The sequence below is a fragment of the Galeopterus variegatus genome, unplaced genomic scaffold (genome assembly GCF_000696425.1).
Source record: "Galeopterus variegatus unplaced genomic scaffold, G_variegatus-3.0.2 Scaffold1424, whole genome shotgun sequence".
NCBI classification, from domain to species: domain Eukaryota; kingdom Metazoa; phylum Chordata; class Mammalia; order Dermoptera; family Cynocephalidae; genus Galeopterus; species Galeopterus variegatus.
This window is the reverse complement of record NW_007727535.1, coordinates 179037-197991: the sequence shown is the minus strand read 5'-3', so window position 1 is coordinate 197991 and position 18955 is coordinate 179037. Positions and strand designations below refer to the sequence as shown.

The following is an 18955-nucleotide window of genomic DNA, read 5'->3' as shown; positions in this document are numbered from 1 at the left end:
TAATTGTGGGTCTGTTTTTATTAAAATGTCAGGTCTCACTGCATTCTTGGTTGAGCCTGTAGAAGGTTCCTGTACAATTTAAAAAATTATTTTAGAGGTTAACCACATTTTGGAGAAATAAATTTATATTTTAGAGGTTTCCCTGTCACCGTAAGGGCTTGTCTAAAACGTTTCCGGGCCCTTTCCTCAGCAGTTTATAAGGTGTCCCCAGGTGGTGCTGGCCGAGCGGACTGCCGTTTGGGAGCTACAACACAAAGCCACTGTGCCCCTGCCCCCGCACACACCGCCGCGGTACCCCTAGGAGAGGCTGCGCTTCAGGACAGCTGCTCAAGAGTGGGCCCGCTGGCGGCTGCATTGGCCCAGAGTTGTTAGGAAGGCTTGGGTCTCCAAACCACCGTAAAAAACTAAAAAATTGGATCCCATTTTTAAGAAATTTATCTTGGTAGAAACTTGATTAGGAGTATTTAAATGGTGACTTGGTGAACACAAATATTTTGATAGTTTCCGGAGTTGCCAAATCGGGGAACGTAAAGCTGACACACGAGTGGCTACAGTAGGGTAGTGAAAAGGGAGAAATAACCACCGGTGCTGACGTGGAAGGGCAAAAACCTCAGCAACGGGAGAAGGAAGGCGAGGCTGGAGGTGCCTAACGCGAAGAACAGCGGGTTAGGAAAGAAGGGCCATTAAGAGATGGGTTCTTCTTGGCTGGCCGGCAGCACGAGCCCGCTTCGGCCGCCGCCGGGACGCAGTGACGCATTCCGGGGCGGGGCCCGCCGTCAGCGTGCACGCTCACTTCCGTCGCGCCTGCGCCAACGGCTCCCCGGCCCTGCTAGGGTTGTGGCGGTTTATGGGGCTCAACCGACTGATGGGGGAGATGCGCTCTAGTGCAGTGGTCAGGGCCTGCCATAAAGCCCGCAGGTGCCTGTTGTCTGGGTTTGGGGGTCGAGTAGATGGGGCGCAGCCGGAGCGGTTGACGGATGGCAGTAGCTCCCTTGGAGAGCACCTGAGGTCGCACGCGGGGCTCCCCGGGGGCAGCGAGCAGGCAGAAGCCCCCGAGCCTGGAGAGGGAAGCGAGGAGCTGTTAGAGATCTGCCACCGAAGGCATTTCCTCAGTGGAACCAAGGGGCAGCTTAGCCGAGATTCTCTTCTGAGCGGGTGCCACCCCGGCTTTGGACCCTTGGGCATAGAGTTGCGGAAGAACCTGGCTGCGGAATGGTGGTCCTCGGTGGTGGTGTGCAGGGAGCAGGTCTTCCCGGTGCACTCCCTCCACCATCAACCAGGCCCTTCGCTGCCCGTGGACAGTGCCTTCAGGTTAGTTTCTGCAGAAAGTCTACGCGAAACCTTGCAAGACAAAGATCTGAGTAAGGAACAGCTAGTAACGTTTCTTGAGAACTTATTAAAAACTTCTGGGAAACTACGGGAGAACCTTCTTTACGGTATGCTTCTCGATTTCATGCTTCAGAACAGGTGTCGGGGTGGAAAGGCTCGATTTGGGTGATTGTAACTGGCCCTTGATTCCCAAGCAGAGGAACTTATCTGCTTCTTATCTTTCTCAAGAAGTCGGGTATGTTAATAGTGCTCTGCCCTGAAGAAGACTGGTCCGTGAAATCATTATTGTTCTTTAAAGAACCTGTCCTATCCGAAGGACCTGCTAATGTTCTCATTTTCACGGGGCAACCCATAGAATTTTAGATTTCAGTTAAGCAGCCCTAAAATTAGGACTTCAGTTTCATCATGCGTTTGAGCCATTTGTTCATTGCTACCGAAATGTTTACAAATGCTTCCCCGGTTACTCTTCAGTTTTACTTATAGTTGACTAATCAAGAGCTCTTTTTTCTAGAGGAAGAAGGAAATGCCCTCCCCCAATTTTTCTTATGAAAGCTCATCTGCAACCTGTTGTCTGAATATTCCTTTAGGTAATTTTTGAGTCTGCCATATAGTAAGAATAATCAAGCATTATAAGTGATTCTCGACTAATTTATAGGGCATCGTTTGCCTTTAAAGTAAGTTACAACACCATTGCATAGATTCTGAGGAAAAAAAAATTCAGGTTCTTTACAGGATAGACTTGCTGCCAACAGCATCTCGTCTTGCAAATTGTTTTTGCCATTTTGGTACTATAAAGTAACTTAAAATATCCTAAATGTCCGTGGTTCCGAAAATTAGTACCCATATTGAAGCCTTCTAAAGATTTCCTTAATAAAGCAAACTAAAACAAGCTGGTGATAAGTGTGACCATTTTGATTTGTAGTACTTTAATTATTTTACGATGGCTTTACTTTGGGGGAGTAAAATCACTGTTCATTTACCATGTCCCAAACCTAATCAATCTTTTCTTCTCTATCTCTGATAAATGAAATCACCATCCTTCCAGTTGCACAGACATAGAGACTTAGAAAATGTGACTTAGGACCGGCCCAGTGGCGCACTGGAGAGTGCGCCGCTTGGGAGCGTGGCGGCGCTCCCTCCAAGGGTTCGGATCCCATGTGGAGACCGGTTCCCGCTCACTGGCTGAGCGCGGTGCGGGCACAACACCGAGGGTTGCGATCCTGTTACCGGTCAGTAAAAAAGACAAAAATGAAAAAAAAAAAAAAAAGAAAATGTGACTTAGCTCTCGTAGGTATCATCCATTTATTCAAGCATCTATTGATGTGCCAGACATTTCCACTTAATTGCCAAATCCTTTGATTGTCTACTGTTTTTAGCTTAGAGTTACCCAGTTTGCCTCCTCTTTCTATTCCTAATGCCCTTACTCTCTTTATTCCATGTCTGACCTGTTGTGGTAGCCTCTATGAATAGCTTTTTAAAAATTCTCAGCCATTGTGTCTCCAAATATTGTTACTACCCTGTTCTCTTCTGTGACTAATTACACATACGTTAGACCTTTTTCTCATCTTTTCACCAACTTTCTTGAACTCATTAATCATATTTTCAAGTCCATGTTTAATAACTCAAACATATCTATTTCTAGTATCTTTCTCTCTGGCCTTTTGGTCATTTGGATTTTCTCTTGATAAGTCTAGGTATTTGTGAATAAAAAATTGTAGAGATAAATTGAGGCTTTTGGTGGTGGTTTTTTCTTCCTGGGAGGATTTACAGGCAGCTAGAGTGGGGGGCATATCTTAATACAATCAGGGAGTAAGGTAATTAGAGGCTGCAATTCAGTGTTTTCATTTCCTCTCTGTTCTCCTACAGTGTAGCCCTTTAAGTGTCTCAAATGAAAGCCTAGTGTGGTTACTAGGGCCTCTCTTCTTTGGTGGGCCAGGAACTATAATTTTTGTACATCCCAGGCCCATAATATAGCAGGAAGCTCTGCTACTTGAGATTTGGAAAGTTAGAACTAAATGTTGAATTCACGTCTCTTCTCTTCCCTGCTGTTCAAATCTTGGACCCTCAAGTTTCTTGCTGCCTTAGTAGCTTTCCTATGTCTTTAAACAAATAAAAAAAATTTTTTTTTGACCAACTATTCTCATTGACAAGCTAGTCTACTCAAAATCACGTAACTTTTGAACATTATTGTCATTTAGTGGGATGTAGTCTAGTGCATAAAGAACTAAAAGACATTTTCCTTTTTGTCTTTTTTCGTGACCGGCAACGGATCGCAGCCCTCAGTGTTGCGCCCGTACCGGACCGGGACCGGCCACGGGATCGCAACCCTCGGTGTTGCTCCCGCCCCTCGCTCAGCCAGTGAGCGGCCGGTCTGTACGTGGGATCCGAACCCTCGGCGGGAGCGCCACCGCACTTCCCAGTCGGCGCACTATAGCAGTGCGCCACCAGGCCGGCCCCTAAAAGACATTTTGAACATTTCTTAGATTTAAGTAGAAATGTTGGAATCATAATTCTGAAGCTGTTTCATGTGTATTATAGGATAAAGCAAATATTTTAATGTTATTAGGAACCAAGGTTTTTTGCTGTAAAAGAAAAAAGATGAGAAAGCAAGGATAAACTGTAATGCTAAATTTGAATTGGTAATATCAACATAAACTCATGATTTTTAAAAATACATATTTCCTAACTTCGATGAAAGGGCTTAGAAGCAATGACACTCAGTAGCAGTGAACTCACCTAGTGCCCAGATCTTGGTTTCTAAAATGAACCACTATGTGGATAAATGGCTGATTCCAGGTCTGGGGTGGGGAAAAGTACAAGGTGAGTTTGCAATACTTTATGGTGCTAGAAAGCAAAGAATTGCTTGAAGACTAGTGGGTCATTTCGAAGACTAGTGGGTCATGTCACAGACGCAGGCTAGAAGAGGGTTAAAACTGGCTAAATTTGGGGAAAATTGAGCATTAAGATAAATACTGATGGTAATGGATCATAACCCCTTGACTAAAATAAAAAATCTAAAAGTCCAGTGTTAATCACAAAAAATTGAGGCCAGGGGTTGAGGGAAGGGGTAGAGATCGCTTATGTTTGTATAGAAGCAATAAATGTTGAAGGAAAGATAGATTAGAAAAATCACCATTTTATGATTTTGCAATCCCCAGTATAATTGATTCAAGTAAGAATCACCAATGGATTTTAAAATACTACGTGAAGATTGTTGGGGAGCAGGATATTGTTGAGGAGCAGATATTTACTGCCTTAACCAAGTAATCAAATTTGGTTTTATTAAGAGTGGGATAATTTAGTATTATGTTCCTCTTGTTATGAAGCAATAAGACATACACATCAACTATGTACTCCTGCTAAAAATGATGAACTCAAATTAAATGATAAAAAAAAAATCATACAAATCCCAAATGTGAGATAATCTATGACTTGCCTGAACTCAAAAGTCAGTGTCATTAAAAGCAAAGTTAAGGGGGAAGGGGTCAGGGGAAATGTTCTATGTTGAAAGATTATAGAGAACTAATCAAAATGCAGTGCATGAACCTACTTGGAGAGAAAGAGAACAGCAAAAAATGATATTTTGGTGACAATTAGGACAAATAAAAACAACCATATATTAAATGTTATTATGGTATTATGGTTCGCTTTTTATGGTATAATGTATACAGAGGATATTTTTATTTTTAGGAGATGCATGCCAAAGAGTTTGGGAGTGAACAAAAAAAAAATGTGGCAAAATATTGATAAGTGATGAATCTAGGGGAAGGGGCTATAGTTGTTTATTGCACTATTCTTTCAATCACCTTGTAGGTTTGAAAATCTTCAAACTAAAAAGTTGGGGAAAACTACTTAAAATTAAGTGGTGATCAGTTAAGATCTGTCTTTAAAGTACCATGTTACTTGTTCTGCTGCATTAACATTATTATACCATTAATTTGTCTATACATTGACAAAAATGATTGGGGTTAATGGAATAGATGGATGCAATCATTGATTTATCTTTTGACAGGTGCCTTGGAGCACTATGTTAATTGCCTGGATTTGGTAAACAAGAGGCTACCTTATGGCCTTGCTCAGATTGGAGTATGTTTTCATCCTGTTTCTGACGCTAAGCAGATACCCAATGGTGTTAAAAGGTACAAAATGTGGTAAATAACTTGGCCCTGTATTTAAATAGTCAAGAACCAGTTATTTCCACTTTGAGATAGATTATATAATTTTCAAGTAAGCTGATTTTCTGATATTTTTGATATCTAAAGAATTGGTGAGAGGACTGAAGCATCACTGGTATGGTTTGCTTCTGCAAGAACTTCAAGCCAGTGGCTTGATTTCTGGTTACGTCATCGACTCCTGTGGTGGAGAAAGGTACTACCATAATTACCTTTTATTTATAGTTAATATATAAAATTGCCTTAATGTATCAAAGGTAATGCTTCCGTGTTATAAATGAAATTTTATTTGAGGTAGCTATGTTATGTTTATAAGAGATAGCTATAATAAATCAACAAATACAGATAATAAACTCTTTGTAATGATTTTCATTGTTCCAGATAACAAAGTTGCTTTGGTAAGGGCATTTGTTGAGCTCAGATGCTTTTGTTACCTTCAACATAAAGGCAAAGTTCAAACCCTTTACCTAACATTCCTGGCTGGTGTAGAGTTTGACCTTTGCCTACTCTTACGGCTTCAGCTTTTGCTACGTACCTCCACGAACTCTCGATATTAGTCAAAATGGTTCTGTAATTTATGATCAAGTTTTAGTATATACTGAAGAGAAAAAAGATGAAATAGACATTTTTGTCTTCACATTGCCTTACCTTTTCCCAGCTCTTAAAAATCCCCAAACACTTACCTAAACCAATGGAATAATCAAATAATCAAGCATTTCACAGAAGGAAAAGAAGGGTGACTACATGATACTTTCTTTATCCCATTTAATTCATGGTTAACTTCCTCTCATTAACTGGCCACAAAAAGGCTAGATAGCATCAATAGTTTTTCTCTGTAGTTCTTTCAAACTAAAAAACCGTATTTTTAGTAGTATACAGTCACCCCTTGCTATCTGTGAAGGATTGGTTCCAGGATGCCCCTTCACCCCGACCCCTACCCCTTGTGAATGCCAAAATCCATGGATGCTCAAGTTGCTGATATAAAATGGTGTAGTATTTGCATATAACCTGGACACATCCTCCACATATGCTTTAAATAGTTGTTATACTGTATTGTTTAGGGAATAATGAAAAGGAAAAAAAGATCTGTACATGTTCAATACAGATGTAATCCTTATATATTTAGTCGATACTTTTGGTTGAATCTGAGGATGCAGAACCCATGGATATGGAAGGCTCACTGTAGTCATTCTTACTTCATAATTTTTATTTGGGACTTGACCAGTTTCAATCAGTTGTTGAATGATAAGTCTCAGGCAACTTTAATTCTTTGAGTTATGGGAGGTAATAAATTTATTAGAGGTAATTTATTAGAGGTAATAAATTAACACTTATTTTAGTAAGTTAACAAGACAAACTTAACTTTTTTTTTCAGTTTGCTGTGAGTCCATCTAACTTCAGCAGTAGCGATTGTGAAGATGAAGAGGGCCGAAAAGGAAACAAACTTTTCTACAATTTTCCCTGGGGAAAGGAGCCGATAGAAACCTTGTGGAATCTAGGAGACCAAGAACTTTTACACACGTATCCTGGACATGTCTCTAAATTACATGTATGTTTACCTTGAGCTCCTAGGGATTCTTTACCTGATTCTCTTTGATCATTTCTGAACTATTCGAGCAAGTTGCAGATGTAGTGTCCAATGACCCCTTATACCTTCATCATGTATTTTTCAGGTGCAAAGACACTCATCTCACCTACGTAACCACAATACAAGCATCAAAATGAGGAAATTAACAGTAGTCCACTGTTACCATCCATTCCACAGAACCCTTCAAATTTAACCAGTTATCCCCAGGATCCAGTTGAGGATAATGTATTTCATGTGGCTGTCATGTCTCTTCAGTCTCCTTCAAATGATCTATTCCTTTCATCTTTTCTTGTCTTTTGTGACCTTGATATTTTTGAAGAGTACAGACTAGTTACTTTGCAGAATATCCCTTGGTTTGGAATTGTCTGATGTTTTTTCATGATTTATGTATTTTTGCCAAGAATACCACAGAAGTGGTGCTGCCCTCTTCTCAGTGCATCATATGAGAAGGCATATGGTATAAATGTGTGACCAGTGATGTTAACTTTTATAACTTGGGTAACTTTTATTACCAGGTTTCTCCAATGTAAAGCTAATATTTACTTTGTCCTTATTAATTAATGAGTAATTAATAAGTCTTTTTGTGGGCAGATAATTAAAGACAATCTAAATAACCTTATTATCACCAAATTTTGATTTACCAGTTGCAGCATCCCTTGATGATTCTTGCCCAAATTAATTATTACTATGAGGTTTGCCAAATGGTGATTATTTTTTTTACTTGTTTTATTATTCCTAGATTTATTGCTCAACAGTATACTGTAGGGTAGAGCTTTCCCTTCTCCCTCATTTTTTTTTTTTTATATTAGTATGGACTCACAGATTCCTGTTATTCTCAGAGGGTTACGATCTGTTACTATCATTATTTATTTTGATGCTCAAGTTGTCCTAGACTTGGCCAGTGTCCTTTTGACCTATCTCCATCATTCTCTTTACAAGCACTTCCTTTCTTTATGTAGCAACCAATTTTTCCAGGATCATTTTGTATTTTCTTGCCCTAGCTATGAAGTCAGCCATTTTTCCAAGGAATCTTGGTTCTTATAAGAGGAGAATGTATTTAAAAACTGATATCTTGCCTTGAGGTATACTCCTTACAACTGGGTATCATTGCTTCTGGGTCCTTTCAGTGGATACAACTAGGAAATATTTGTGGATGATTACATACATAAATAGCACACTCATCTACCTCTATATCTGTCTACTAAAATCTAGGAGTTTAGACCAATTCTTCAAATTCCAGTCTAAAGCCACAGGGTTTATTCTAGCTTTCCCTCTTTCCAAATTTATAATTCTCTTCTTTGACAATGAGAAACCTGGCTCTGAGTATCTTCAGTGTATTTACTTATTTTTCACTTCCTGTATGTAATTAAACTCCCTGCCACGCTTATGCAAAGATCAGCCCCAGAAACACAAGTCTCCCAACCCCCACCAGGTGGTATAGTTGAATATTTGGCCCAGGCGAAGAAGAAGGAGGAAAGGCTAGTTTGAGTACTTGATCCTGATGATGTCATTCCCTCCCCTACAGTCCCTTCCCATTCCCTACCAGTCACACTGTCCAACAGTTTGGCCCTGGACCTCCGAGGCTGGAAGCAGCAGCAGTCAGCTGACCCAAAGCTCAGCCTGGCAAGAAGGAAAAAGCAAGGTTCTTCACTTACTTCATAGAGTAAAAGAAAATTTTTAAAAATGCAAGCAGATGATATAATCCCTTTAGAGAAGGGACCGTACCTTCTAGAACTTTAGAAGTTTTAGAATGCATGTGGATGGGTTGAATTGTACTAAACCACTCTTGAGTGGTTCCACATTTGAATGTTTAGATTTTCTGGCTGGCACAGGTAGAATTTTTGTGTGCTATTTGGTGGCTTAAATAGTCTTACATGAGAAAAAGTATCTGAAACTTGAAAATATAACAATGAAAACTTAGTAGTTCATATATTATGAATAGAAAGTAGATTAATTTTTAGATCTGAATAAGATAACTAATGAAAAATTAAGAGGCTTATTTGTGAACATTTTCCCATAACTCCACCACCATTACACTTTTTTTGGGGGTATTCAGCTCCCAAATGAAACTTGGTTAATTGTCATACTTAAAGATCAACTCAACCTGTGACTAGGGATTTAAAGATGATTTTTGTTTTGTGGCTATTAGTCTCATTTTCTTCTTTATTGGGGTAATTTTCACTAATGAAAAGTTTTGTATTACAGAATTTTTACTGTTCTGTGACCTAAACACCTTTCCTTAAACACCCCCATCTATTCCCCCCCCCCAGGGCTCTTCTGAACTTTATTAATAATCTTCAAACAATTTTTACTTAAGCATTACCTTTCCAAATACCAATTCTTACCTAGGAAGCATTGAAAAAAATACATCAAGGTCCCCCTGCAGTTGAGTTAATCCAGAATCTGTGGGAGTGGAGCCCAAGCACCATTATGTTTTCTCACTCAGGTGATTGTTACTAATGTGTAGCCAGTTGAGACCCACTTGTTTAAACCCTGAACCTCCCTAAGAGTAGAGAAAGTCTTCATCATTTTTTTTTTTCCTTTTTGTCTTTTTTCGTGACCGGTAACGGGATCGCAACCCTCGGTGTTGCGCCTGCACCGCGACCGGCAATGGGATCGCAACACTCGGTGTCGCGCCCGCACCGCACTCAACCAGTGAGCGGACCGGTCTCTACATGGGATCCGAACCCTCGACGGGAGCGCCGCCGCGCTCCCAAGTGCAGCACTCTCCAGTGCGCCACCGGGCCAGCCCGTCTTCATCATTTTTGTGGGCTCAATGCCTAGCACAGGCCTGGCACGGACTGGGTTCTTTGTAAAATGAATTTTTAATTATGTATTCTGATTATGTAAGTCTAAAATACAGAATTTTAAGAAAGAACTCTACTAAATATTTTATTTTTGTTCTGCTTTTCCGTGAAGGGCCGAGATGGACGTAAAAATGTGGTTCCTTGTGTACTGTCTGTAAACGGGGATCTAGACCGAGGCATGCTGGCTTACCTCTACGATTCTCTCCAGCTCACAGAGAACTCCTTTATGAGAAAGAAAAATCTTCATAGAAAGGTACTTTTGATATTTCAGAGATAGACATGTGAAACTAAAAATATTTTCTTTTTTTATGTTGATACTCTTGGTTTCTAACAAACTTTGAATAATAAATTTTTTTTAGTGTGTGTAGTTTAAGTATTTTTCAGTTTATTAGAATCTGGCCACAGGAATAATAATAAGGTTCCTATGGAATGGAACAAGACCTCCCTATTGGTTAATCCCAGAGGCGTTTTTGTTTGGTCATGGGCAGACAGCTGTCGCTGTGGTTCTTGGCCCCTGAGCCTTTCCATTGATGGCTTCCGTTTGTACCAGAGTGCAGAGTGTTGGTAAACAGGAGAAAGACAGGACCAGCGAGACCTGTGGATCTGACTTCTGGCCTTCCTCCAAGTGGCCAGTCACTCAATCACAGGAGCTAGTTAGGAACCTGGATCCAGGGAAAGGCTTATTTTAGGACACACAATTTGAGTACGTTTATGGGCTCGAAGAAGAGAGAGAGGAGGGGTTGAAGTTACAGGAAAGAAAAGAAATGACTAATGGAGCAAGACGTTGGAGGAGATAGCAGGGATCACGAGCACAAGTGGAGGGATTTGTCTTGAAAAGGAGTTATTTGAAACAACAGGGAAGAAAGAAAGGATGGTGTAGATATTGATAGGCTACTGGGGCTGATTAACCTTTGAAGGACGTTTTACTCATACCCTCTATTTTCTCAGGGAATGAGGAGGCAAGATTATTAGTTTTAAATGTGGAGGAGTAGGGGGTTAAGTGGCAAGAGTGTGAAATAATCATATTTCCCTTGAATATAAAAGGAAGCTGCCTCAAATCAAAAGTTTTAACAAGCAGTGTTGTTGTGAGTGTCACCGGGGATTAGAAATCATGAGTTCGTAGCACCACTCTGCTTAGTTAAGTGATTTATTATGCATTGTTCATTTCGCCTGATATGGCCATAGGGAAGTCTGATTAGAGTACAGTTCCAGGTGTTGGGGTTTATGGGATGTGTGTAGTAATAAACAAGGGCTTTTTTTCTTAACTAAAACCATCAGCAAATCCTGTTTGGCTCTAACTTTAAAATAGATCCTTAATCTGACCACCTCTTACCCCTGCACTGCTTCCACCCTGATCGAAGCCATCATCCCCCCCTTCATCTGCCCTGCAGAGCAGCCCTATGAAAAGGTACATGTTATGTTGCTGCTCTGCTTAAAACGCTCCAGTAAGCTCCTCATTTCATTCGGAGGAAAAGCCAAAGCCCTTTCCTTTTTTTTTTTTTTTTTTTTTTTGTCTTTTTCCATGTCCGGCAACGGATCGCAACCCTCAGTGTCGCCGAACCCGTGGCCTTGGTGTTATCTGCACCGCACTCTCCCGAGTGAGCCACGGGCCGGCCTCTAGAGGAAAAGCCAAAGCCCTTTCCTTTTTGACCTACTCTCCATCTCACTTAGTCTGCTCCAGCAGCACTGACCTCGCTACTGTTTCTAGAACATGCCAGGTATGCTCCTGGCTCCCAGCTTGTCATTTGTTCTCTCTTTTGCTAGAATATTCCTCTGTCATCCACATGTCTCATTCCCCCATCTCAAGTCTTCGCTCAAATGTCACCTCGGGGAGAGGACTTTCTCTGACTACCTTAACATCGCAAACAGCTCTCCACTAACCTACCCCTTGCCAGCACTTAACTACCTTCAAATATATTATTTACTTGTTTATTTTGTTTATTATCTGTTTTTTGCCACCACGAGGGATGGAGATTTTTGCCCCCAGTACCTAGGACTGTTTCTGGCATCACATAGCCATTCAAGTGTTTGTTGAATGGCTGAATGAATAAGAGTGGTGGGTTTTGGCAGGAGAGAAAACGTCCACATGATAAGCCACATGGCCCAGGCTGGGCAGGGTAGGAAAAAGAGATGCCAGGGAGAGGCATTCTGACAGAGGGCAAAGGGAGTTGTTAGGAAATGGGAGGCTATCAAGTTAATTTATTTCTGCAGAACATCTAAGTGGAAAAATCCATGGACAGCTGGATATAGACAGCTGAATACATCATGACATGGTGTTTTTAGGACCTCAGCTAACTTCCATTTTCACTCATAAAATTTTAACTGTTTAAGAAACTCCATGTTAGTACTTGTTTTATATTTAAACAAGATGTGCTTTTTGTTCTCTTTTCCTTTCCCCCCACCCCCAACCCCTACCCCCTTTAATTACCTTAGGTACTTAAACTTCACCCTTGTTTAGCCCCTATTAAGGTTGCTTTGGATGTGGGAAGAGGCCCAACAGTGGAACTAAGACAGGTGGGTTAAATAAGTTTACGTGTCCTGATTTTAATTATAACTATTACTCCAAGTAAACTTGGTAGCTTGCCATTTTAAACTCTTACTTTGATCATTTGTTTTAAAAAATATTTTAATTAAATAATGAACTATGGATAAATACCATGGTTAATTAGCGATAATTTGAAATACAGTATATTAAAGATGCTGAATACAATTCAGTGGGTTTTGCTATTAATGTCATGCCTATTCATAGTTTTATTTTTAAATGATTATACAGTTTTAGTAATTAAAATATTTATAAAGATGTCTAATGAGTTATTTCATTCTCTTTTCACTTAAAACTTTCCATACTTGTCAATGTAAGCAAAGGTTCTAGATCTATAATTTTGTTTTGATTTTTGTAATCTATCTGATTTAATTATTAAATGCTCTTGAGAAAAGCCAGAGGGGTGATTTTTGTTTCTTTCCAGAGACTCCTTCAGCAGTCATCATTTCTGTCTGGTGACTCAGACCCATCCAGGACCTGAAGGAGGACACTGAAAAGATTTAAAGACTCTCAGAGTCACCCAGCTTTCTGACCCTGGCCCCTGTGTACACAAAGAAAGAGAAGATAATGGCTCTCTCCTCCTTTTCCCCCAGGGTTGTGGGAGTCTCCCCAGCACCCTTGTAGCTAGCATGTTCCTAGGTTTGAGAAACAGTGCTGTAATTCAGTCACACCCCCCACTATCACCACCCTCTTCCCCCGACGGGAGCAATTGGTAATGGCTAGAGACAGTTTTGTTTATCAAAAGCTGGTGGGGGAAAAGGGGTGTTACAGGCATCTAAATGGAGGTCAGGGATGCTGCTAAACATCCTGTGTCAGCAGTGCTGAGGCTGAGAAATCCTGCTCTAGAGTGTTCTAGATTGTTAAGGAGGTTTTAAATTTGTCTTTGTTTTGCTTCGCTGTCTTTGCTAATTAAGAAAACAGTAAAGTTTACTATGTCATTTCTTCATTATTCTATGTTTCTAGTCAGGCTTTTGTCTCCAGCATTCTGCTGACATTAGCCATCCTCTTCTAGAAACATTTCTCTAGTTGGCTTCTGAAATACCACTCTCCTAGTTTTCCTCATATTTTTTTCTTTCTGGCTCTTCCTTTTCTTCCTGACAGGGCAGTATAACCCTAGGTCTCAGATCTCACCTCTCAGATGAGTTTAGAGTTGACATAGCCCACTGGATCTGCTTTTTTTTGTTTTTTTGTTTTTTTTAAATCTGTTTTGGTTTTCTTTGTGTTTTGAATGATAATGATGATTAAAACTTCTTGTTCGGTATAAAAATGTCTCAGAAGTTTTGCATTTAGTATTCAGCTTTGCAATGCTTAATTTCTTCATTTTCAGAGGAATTGTACAATTTTAAAAGTATATAATATGTAAATTATAAATACTAATATCACATAATTAGAGGAATTATACCCATTTTGGAGATCAAAGAAGGTGATTTGTGCTTTCACAAGCATAGGATCACCCTAGCTACTTTTATTTCTGTCATATTTGAAGTTCTTGTATTTTTCTTCAGGTTTGTCAAGGGCTATTTAATGAATTGCTAGAAAATGGAGTTTCTGTGTGGCCAGGTTATGTGGAAACTGCACCATCTTCATTGGAACAACTTTATTCAAAGTAAGAATTGTCTTCCTTGTCATTAAAAAATGTGTTTATTCAGAGTATTTAATTATATGTTTCTTTACCTTATGATAACAGAAACAAATCTCTTCTGAATATATATAAAATATAATTTAAAATTATTCCTCACTTTCCCTGTTACAGAACTATGTGCCCTTAGTTCGTTGCTACAGCAGGGAACAGTATTCAGCAGGCATATTTAATTAAGCACATGCAATGTGCAATTTCAAGACTTAATGTCGTGAAATATGTATACCTCAGTTTGTCAGTTTATCAGGAATGAAATTCTGTATATAGGATGCACTTGTTGAATCAGGACTGAAGGAACGTGAGTGTAGTGCCTTTCCTTGCCGGCATTGTGGTTCATTCTGAGACTCAGTGGAAGAGAATTCTGTCCTGGAGGACAGAGAACTGGTCTTATTGTGATTGGCACTTCTCTCCACCCGACTGCTGAAGATTGAAACTGGCTATCATCCTTAATTCCTCTCTCTTCCCTACTTTCCACATCCAGTTTGTCACCAAATGTTGTCGGCCTGCCTCTTAAATATATCTCAAATCCTTATCTCTGTCTTTGCTGCCACTACCCAAGTTAAGGTCACCAATATCTCTTGCCTGGATTTTTGAAATAATCTCCTACTGGATCTCCCTGTCTCTAGTCTTACCCCTTGGTATTTCATTACTTTGCATTTTGTAATAAAGTAATCCATTCTTCCTTTGGGTTTATTTTGTAATTTTTTTTAGCTTTTTGTGTTGAATACATATCTTTTGGATGAAAAGTTGTGAAGCTGTGTGTTTTGTTCTCTGTTAAAATACACTTTCCAGATGATATCCACAGAAAATAGTTTCCTATATGTAGAAATAGAACAACTATTGGTTTTATCATATATAAAATGAAGGGGTGGTACAGTACTTGAACTTTCCAGTCCTCTCAGTTTCTAAATCTTATCCTTTGAGTCATGTGGACATTAAGTTACAGTTGTTCTTTATAGGGTAAAGGTTTTATTGCCCAAGGGTATTTTTATTCAAATATTTACTAAATGCCTATTATGTTTTATATACTTTGATACAGTAGTGAAGAAGACAGAAATTTCCTGGTCTTATGAAGCTTATATTCTAGTGGGACAAAATAGTAAATAGGTAAATAAAAATAGTTTCTGATGGAGTCCTTCAAAGAAAATAAATAGTAATGAGATAGTGCGACTTATCAGAAAGAAGGCCAGTGCGGACATAGTCAATTATCGCTGAACCAGAAGCTGTTAGTTAGCATACTAAGTTATAAATGAAGCATGATTTTGGTATAATTTGCATACATTGGATCTTTATTATAATATTGTTTGTTATAAGAGACTTTACTCTGGGGCCGGCCCGGTGGCGCACTGGAGAGTGCGCCGCTTGGGAGCGTGGCGGCGCTCCCGCCAAGGGTTCGGATCCCATGTGGAGACCGGTTCCCGCTCACTGGCTGAGCGCGGTGCAGGCGCAACACCAAGGGTTGCGATCCCGTTGCTGGTCCCCGGTGCGGGCGCAACACCGAGGGTTGCAATCCCGTTACCGGTCAGTAAAAAAAGGAAAAAAAAAAAAAAAGAGAGACTTTACTCTGAAGTAATTGTTCTTAGATTGTATCCAAGTAACAAAAGGCTGAGGTTATTATGAGGTTCATGCAAAATATCACCCCAAATGATGTGTTTAGGTACCAGTGTTTATGTTTATTTTGGTCCAGCGCTCAAGCCCTGACTTTGACTTTGTCACTCTTGAAAGTGGCATGGACTCTAAAGTAATTAAAGCTGGTAATGTGGGGAATTTACAATTTTTATTGTGCTCATGTATTTTGTTTAACTTCTTGTTTCTTAGGTATGATGAAATGAGTATCCTCTTCACAGTTTTGATAACTGAAACTACTTTGGAGAATGGCTTAATACATCTGAGAAGTAGAGATACCACAATGAAGGAAATGATGCATATATCCAAGTTAAAAGACTTTTTAATCAAGTATATATCATCAGCTAAGAATGTGTAGACTTTCATATTTCTGTAATAAATATTCTTCTCCTAATTTGGTTGTCTTAAGTTAATTTAGATTTTTTTTTTTTAGCCCCTCTGTACTTACAAAGAAGGTATTTTTGGTGCTTTCTTTGGTTCAGTTTTTATTATGTTTATGATGTATTCCATTTTATCAGGAATATGCTCAGCTACAAGAAATAAAATCCTACTACACTGGATTCAGTAAATTGGGGCTCATTTTTCTCATATAACAAGAAATCTAGGAGGTAGATAGACTGTTCCAAGCTGGTGTAGCTGTTTACTCTGTAGTTAGGGACCCAGGCACTTTCTGTCTTTCTGTTCCACCATCTTTCTACGCTGGCTTTTATCTTTATGCTTATTGCCTCATCATCACAGGTGGCTGCTGTGTTTCCAGCCTTCTTGTCCACCTTCTAGTTAGGTAAAAGTCAAGAGACAAGGGCTAGGCAGCCAAGACTCTTCTTTAAAAATTAGGAAAGTAAAAGCTTTTTTTCAGTAGGTTAGAATGTGGTGCTGGTAACACCAAAGTCCGGGGTTCAATTCCTGTACCTGCCGGCTATCAACGAAAAAAAAAGAACATTGATTTTTGAAAGCCAAGCTAAAATTAATGTTAGATGTAATCTAACTATTGTTTTTATTTCATGTCTGATTCTAACTGATATGTTTATAAGAAATCTTTGAATGTTTTTGTGCTTATTATGTTTGCATTAAATAACCCATTATTACCAACTTGGCAAAAATTCCAACTGATAATTCCCATAAAATATCTTGAAAGTTTGGCTAACTTGGTTGACTTTACTTGGTTAGTTTTTCTCTTTTCTCTTTCAGTTGTCAATATTTTTTTTTTGCTTGTTTATTTTTATTATGGAGAATTTCAAACACAAACATATACAGAATAGTATGATTAATCCCATGTACCTATCACCCAGCATCAACAACTATCAACCTATGGCCAATCCTGCCTCCTCCACCAATACCACCCTTCCATATTATTTCAAAGCAGATCACAGACATCATTTCATCTGTAAACATTTTAGTTAAGGATCTTTTGTTAACCATAACACCATGATCACACCTAAAAAAAAAATTAATACTAGATGATATAAAGGAATTATTGACAATATTCTTGGATGTGATAATGGTAGAGTGGTCGTATTTTTCTTTTTAAAAAGTCCTTGTCTGCTAGAAACATAAGTATTTGGTTTCCAATCCATCACGGGACCCTATAATTTGACTCAAACAGCCTGCTGCTCCCAGACCCTTTCTCCACTTTTTCTCAGAACAAAGACCCTTACCTCATCTTCCTGCCTCTTCCCCCTTGTATACCCCAGAACAGGCATCAGAAGGCGAGATGATTTTAGCCTGGTCATCCCCCAGATGCCGGTTTTCTGAATAAACCTTCTAATCCTTGCACCAACATTTGGACTTTCAAATCATTTGTTTAATGCGAGAGGGCAAGCCGAGCCTGGTCTGGCGGTAACAGCATGACTTCTATAATGTCTGAACCACACTCCATGAAAAAGGAAACACAACTTCTCTAGAGATGGCTATGCACACTCTGGGGAATGACATAAATGAACGTGTGCAATTCATGCAGAAATCCTGCTGAGCGTAATGCCCTCTACTCTGTAACCTACATTACTGAAGCAGAGGGTTGTAAAAAACAAAGAAAAAACGGGTCTGGCCTTGGAATGAGAAGACATTGGTTCTAGTTTCAGCTCTGCTCTAACTACCTCTGCAATCATGAGAAAGTCACTTAATCTCTAATCTCTCTAAGCCACAGTGTGATCATTTAAAAAAAATAAGAGTGTGCGAGGAACAGGAATAGGGGAAAAGAGTGTTGCCCTAGATAATCCCTAAGGCTTCTTCAAGCTTCAGTATTCTATTATTATCCATTCAATGATTCAGAGAAACTTCACTAATGAATGCTAATGCACATTCAGCCTGTGGCTTCTCAGCAACTATCACAGAAGCACAAACTATAAACAGCTATTATATCAGGTGGGATCCCATCTAAATAGAGTACATGTGTTGCTTACAAGTGAGTTGAGGAAATGGCAAAGTAATTTTTTAGTATTTCTCAAGTTTATGGCAAAGAGTGCTGCAAGCAAATGTTTTATCTTCCATAGAAGATATTATGCTCCTGGTATACTGTGTTCATGAAGAGTTTTGCATATATTTATATATTTTTAAAAAATAATCATCAGAAAAAATAATTGCCCCTAAATGTCCTGAATTTCATGTCTAACTTTTGCTATATTAATCCCCATTTGTCTCGTGACCGGCAACGGATCGCAACCCTCGGTGCTGCGCCCGCACCTCGCTCAGCCAGTGAGCGGCCAGTCTGTATGTGGGATCCGAACCCTCGGCGGGAGCGCCGCCACGCTCCCAAGTGGTGCACCGTAGCAGTGCGCCACCTGGCCGGCCCCCTAAGATTCTATTTAAAAAAAAAAATGTTTAAGTGGTGGGAGATATATAAAACAAGAACAGTGCTAAGTTGTTGAACTGGGTGATGGGCATGTGGGGGTTAACAGAACTATTTTTGTGTATGTTTGAAATTTTTATAATAAAAAGTAAATATCAAATATCTACTTAGTTTCCACCTGTGTCCTAAATTCATAAAATTGTGTACTGTTTGTTTTCATTGGGATCCAGATAAGTTCTATACATTGGGATTGGTTACTAGATCTTTTAGTCTCTTATCCTATAGGTTCTCTCTCTCAAGACCTTTCGTAGTCTTTGATAGTTTCCTGGCTATCTAATATCTACTGTATATTTCCATGTTTCTCCAAGGAGCCACAGTTCCTTTTTGTCTTTTTTCGTGACCAGTAACGGGATCGCAACCCTCGATGTCGTGCCCGTACTGCGACCGGCAACGGGATCGCAACCCTC

General features: G+C 39.6%; 1 protein-coding gene across 1 annotated transcript; it reads left to right on the top strand.

Annotated features, from left to right (window-relative positions):
• Positions 1-874: 874 nt before the first annotated feature.
• Positions 875-16261, top strand: POLG2 (polymerase (DNA directed), gamma 2, accessory subunit). The gene is made up of 8 exons (XM_008576899.1): positions 875-1436; positions 5342-5468; positions 5592-5697; positions 6877-7050; positions 10009-10149; positions 12330-12410; positions 13944-14044; positions 15896-16261. Exons 1-8 carry the CDS (start codon positions 875-877, stop codon positions 16059-16061), a joined length of 1458 nt encoding a protein of 485 aa, XP_008575121.1. The 3' UTR covers positions 16062-16261.
• Positions 16262-18955: the final 2694 nt, after the last annotated feature.

Coding starts and splice junctions, on each gene's coding strand:
- POLG2 (XM_008576899.1), top strand. CDS start 875: ATGCGCTCTAGTGCAGTGGTCAGGGCCTGCCATAAAGCCCGCAGGTGC. Junction 5,469..5,591: donor ATACCCAATGGTGTTAAAAG/GTACAAAATGTG, acceptor TGATATCTAAAG/AATTGGTGAGAGGACTGAAG. Junction 7,051..10,008: donor GACATGTCTCTAAATTACAT/GTATGTTTACCT, acceptor TTTTCCGTGAAG/GGCCGAGATGGACGTAAAAA.